Below are 4,888 nucleotides of genomic sequence, written 5' to 3'. Positions count from 1 at the left end.
TGTACACACCACAATCAATTCAGCAGGACTTCACCTGATCTCTCTTTGCTTGGAGGACAGCCCTCTTCCCTCCTCCCCAGTCTTTTTGCACAATCAAAATCCCTCACTCAAGTAAACTTCCACACATGTCCTGTAGGGAGCATTCATTCCAGTCACAGACCGACAGTGTGAGGTACCATTGCACGGGATCGGAAACCATCACAAAGGTTTGAAAGCTCAGCCGGCTCCATCGTGGCACGAGCCTCCCCACCATTCTGGATATCTTCAAATGAGGCTGCCTCAAGAGTGTGGAGTCCATCATTAAAATCCTCGCCACCCAGGACAAGTTCTCTGATGCCATCAGGGGACGGTACAGGAGCCTGAAGACACATTTGCTGTTTTCGGGACACTTTGTTCTTCCCGCCATCACATTTCTGAATAGACCATCAACATTCTCACTACTCTGCACCACGGATTTATTTCTTATTGTAACGTACAGTTAAATTATTTACTGCGCTCTCCTGCTGTCACAGACCAATAAATTTCACAACGTATGTCAGCGATAATAAACCTGATTCTGATACTAGTTCTTGACCCACACTGGGAAATCCTGTCTTCCTAAAGTGCAGTGAGCAGAATTGGAACCAAGTCTCTATCGTTCAGCTGTGGAGACGTTCCCATTGTTTGTCATTTCCCTGCCAGAGTTTCTGTTCACAGCTTTTGCAATAGAGGAGGCCATGGATAACCTGGCATTCTATTTGTTAATCATTGCAGCGCCTTGTGTGGGTTAAGTCTGGTAACACACGACTGTAATTCTATCCCGTTGCCTTCTCATTCTGAAACTTGACTTCCTCCAAAACCTGTTGACCTAAATTTGCTCTTCACTCTGACAGCCAGTTTCAAGTCAGCTGCTTTTCAAAGTGTCTTACTGTTGTACTCCAGGGACGATCGGTTCCCTTCCCTGGCCCATTTTGTCCCTCATCCTTCACTCCTGGGTCGGGTGGCTTGACGATCAGCTTAGCGGGGGAAAATCTGGGACGGTGATATTGCCAAGAATCTGAAGTCTTGTCCAGTCCGGAGGGGGTAAGGAAGGCAGCTGTCCTCCCTGAACAGCATTTGTGAATTTAAATTGGCTTTGCCTGTCACACTGAAACATACAGTGAAATGGGTCGTTTGTGTCGGTCACCAACACATTCTGAGACTGTGCTCCAGGCGAGAGTCACCACTCTTCTGGCCCCAACACAGCACATCCACAACTTACTGACCCCAACCTATACATCGTTGGAATGTGAGAGGAAACCGGAGCATCCGGAGGAAACACACGGTCACAGGAAGAATCTACTGACCTGCTGAGTTCCTTCATTTTGTGAGTGTTACTCTGGATTTCCAGTTTCTGCAGAATCTTGTGTGTTCATGCATAACAAGCTGAAAACATCCAAAATGGCTCTTTAGTTTGGTGTTTGTGTGGTAAACACTGTCCAGGATGTTGGGGTTGACTCTGTGTTGCCCTCAATTCCAGCACTCAAAGTTCAGTAACATTCATTGTCAAAGTACCTGTATGTTACCGTATACCACCTTGAAATTCAATTTCATGCTGGCATTTACAGAAAAATAATAAAGAAATCAATAAGAGGTACAGAACCCCGAGGATCCACACTCAATGATTCAGAAAAAGCTTCTTCCCCTCCTCCATCTGATCTTTGAACGGCCCTATAGGGACACAATGTCCGTGAGCCCATGAACGATTCCGATTCTTGTTATCACACCTACATCAGAACGTACAGACATGTGTCCTTTGTTTAAAGACCAACACAGGCAAGGATTTGCTGAAGCAGCTCGAAAGTATCAGCACACATTCTGCTATAGGGTGCCCAGAATGGTCAGAACAACAACACAACAAAAACAAGACCACAACAGCAGAACAAACCTCTTTCACACCCTCTCTCTCACACAGACTTCCAACCACAGGACAGGGCACCTCTAGGCCTTCAGTCCTTGGCTCTGTCAGGCTCCCTCTAGGGCTTCAGTCCTTGGCTCTGTCAGGCTCCCTCTAGGCTTTCAGTCCTTGGCGTTAGACAGGCTCCCTCTAGGCCTTCAGTCCTTGGCGTTGGACAGGCTCCCTCTGGGCCTTCAGTCCTTGGCTCTGTCAGGCTCCCTCTAGGCCTTCAGTCCTTGGCTCTGTCAGGCTCCCTCTAGGCCAGTCCTTGGCTCTGTCAGGCTCCCTCTAGGCCTTCAGTTCTTGGCTCTGTCAGGCTCCCTCTAGGCCAGTCCTTGGCTCTGTCAGGCTCCCTCTAGGCCGGGGGTAGGCAACCTGCGGCTCCTGAGCCATTTGTGGCTCTTTCACCTCTGTGCTGCGGCTCCCTGTGGCTTTGGGAAATAATTGGTCAGTATTTAATTAAAATGTATTTTATGTTAGTTTGTTAGCTTTTGAAATGTAATTATGGTGATCTTGTACAACCTAAGTGTAGCGACACATTTCCTGCCACATCCGAAACGGCTCACAATTAGCCAGCATTCCGGCTAAGGGAGATAGCCTACGGGGGTTTGTGAGTACACGTCTTTTGCAGCATCTGCGTCCATGGGGGCTGGGTTGAGGGAGGCTTAAAAGCAAGGCTGTTTAGTTCGAATAAAGCTATCTTTGACTGCAGTTTACTGACACCGCTACAACGTGTTTTTGTCGCTGGCTGTCCAGACGGAAGGTGCTGAAACGCTTTGTCGCGTGTCTGGAAGAAGTGAAAACTTTCCTGGGCAGCAAAGGGCTCACCTTTCCTGAGCTGGAACAGCCAGAGTGGCTGGAAAAGCTACACTTCATGGTAGACATGACAGCGCACCTGAACACGCTGAACACAGCTCTTCAGGGGAAAGGACGTACAGCCCTGCACATGTTGGAGGATGTTTTGGCATTCGAGCGCAAGTTGACAGTGCTTGCCAGAGATTTACAGAAAGGCACTTTGTCTCACTTCCCCAATTTGAGAGAGTTCAAACAAGGTCACGACTTGATAATTTCGGAGTATTTACATTCTGCAATCATCGCAATGCAAACATCGTTTGGGAAACGCTTCTGTGAGCTCAGAGAGGAAAAAAACACATTATCCTTCCCGGTCACTCCCTTAAGCATCGATCCTTCCCTACTGAATACGACTGCATTGGCAGGTGTGAGTCAACCTGATCTTGAGATGGAACTGGCCGACATAGCCGACAAAGACATATGGGTGTCCAAGTTTAGACGCTTGACAGCAGACCTTGAAGATGTTGCCCATCAGAAGGCCGTTCTTGCTCAGAAACACAAATGGAGTGATATTGAAAACCTCACAGATGACAGCTTGCAATCCTGTGTAAAGATGAAGGTGACATCATACAGCCCTGATGTGCAGACGCTGTGCGCTGAGGTCCAGGAGCAGAAATCCCATTAACCAAGTATGATAAATATTTTAATTGCCTATTATTTTACTTATATTCATATTTTTTCATTGTTCAGTGAAATAGTCCTTTCATTTTTCAGGATGACAGCTGGCTGACGTTATTTTTGGTTTGCTGCTGGCGGAAAATTTAAGTTCGGCGTTTTTCATAAATACAAGAAGGACTCAAATAGACATTGAATATTTTACTTAAAAGTAACTTTCAACCCAACGTCTTTTTTTCGGAGTTCAAAATGTTTTTGTTGCATGCAGAAATGTAATTTCGTTTTCTCTGCAGGAGTTCATCAATTTCATAAATGCAACACATTATAGTTTGTTTATACATAGCATAAAGGCAAAAAAAACGTTGTATGCAGTGTTATTTCATTTTAAATGTCAAACGGGTTTTGCGGCTCCCAGTGTTTTCTTTTCTGTGGGAAACGGGTCCAAGTGGCTCTTTCAGTGGTAAAGGTTGTTGACCCCTGCTCTAGGCCTTCAGTTCTTGGCTCTGTCAGGCTCCCTCTAGGCCTTCAGTCCTTGGCTCTGTCAGGCTCCCTCTAGGCCTTCAGTCCTTGATTCTGTCAGGCTCCCTCTAGGCCTTCAGTCCTTGGCTCTGTCAGGCTCCCTCTAGGCCTTCAGTCCTTGGCGTTGGACAGGCTCCCTCTAGGCCTTCAGTCCTTGGCATTGGACAGGCTGCCTCTAGGCCTTCAGTCCTTGGCGTTGGACAGGCTCCCTCTAGGCCTTCAGTCCTTGGCATTGGACAGGCTGCCTCTAGGCCTTCAGTCCTTGGCATTGGACAGGCTGCCGCTAGGCCTTCAGTCCTTGACTACAACCTCACATCCTGGCTCAGACTCGCAGACAACAGACCTCTGACTCCGGACAATCTAACCCATCGGACCTCTGTACTTTCTTCTTTATTTCTTTTTATTACACTGTATTTACTTTAGTAGTTTATAGTGTTTCTATGTTATCACATTTTACTCTTTTCTCGCTGCTGCCATCAGGCAGAAGGTACAAGTCTCACGACTGGCCACTCCACCACATTCAAAACAGCTCCTACCCCTCAACCATCGGTTTCTTTTACAAAAGGGGATAAATACACTCATTCTGCTTCTGGTGTTCCCACAGCCAATTGTCTCATTTTACAAACTCTTTATGTTCTTATTCCATGATCATTATTTATTGCTAGTTATTTATATTTGCGTTGTTGGTTTGTTGTCCGTTGATCCTGTTTACATACTGTTCTATAGATTTGCTCAGTCTGCCCACAGAAGAAGAATCTCGGGGTTGTGTGTGGAGACGTGTCTGTACTCTGATCAGAAAGTTTACTTTCACTTTGAGCTTTGCTGCTGCAAAACAGCACATGTAAGCGGTGATGATGAATCTGTGACCCTGAGGATTGGATTCAGTCCTGGGGAGGAGGGCCACGCTTCAGGAAAATGTGCAGGATGTAGAGGGAGTGCAGAAATGTTTGACTGGAATTAGTCCAGGGATGAGAGATGGTCGTTCCG

The 4,888-nt window shown here is 46.7% G+C and overlaps 1 protein-coding gene across 1 annotated transcript; it reads left to right on the top strand.

Moving 5' to 3' along the window:
* The first annotated feature begins 2,639 nt into the window (after positions 1-2,639).
* Positions 2,640-3,605, top strand: LOC132393839 (general transcription factor II-I repeat domain-containing protein 2-like). Its single transcript, XM_059969231.1, has 2 exons — positions 2,640-3,396; positions 3,482-3,605. Exon 1 carries the CDS (start codon positions 2,790-2,792, stop codon positions 3,390-3,392), a length of 603 nt encoding a protein of 200 aa, XP_059825214.1. The 5' UTR covers positions 2,640-2,789; the 3' UTR covers positions 3,393-3,396; positions 3,482-3,605.
* The last annotated feature ends 1,283 nt before the right edge of the window (positions 3,606-4,888 follow it).

The sequence above is a fragment of the Hypanus sabinus genome, chromosome 5 (genome assembly GCF_030144855.1).
Source record: "Hypanus sabinus isolate sHypSab1 chromosome 5, sHypSab1.hap1, whole genome shotgun sequence".
Lineage (NCBI taxonomy): Eukaryota > Metazoa > Chordata > Chondrichthyes > Myliobatiformes > Dasyatidae > Hypanus > Hypanus sabinus.
The sequence above is the reverse complement of the archived record's forward strand: the minus strand, read 5'-3'. Positions and strand labels throughout refer to the sequence as shown.

Bases quoted from the DNA above. Each gene is read 5' to 3' on its own strand.
- LOC132393839 (XM_059969231.1), top strand. From the start codon at position 2,790: ATGGTAGACATGACAGCGCACCTGAACACGCTGAACACAGCTCTTCAG.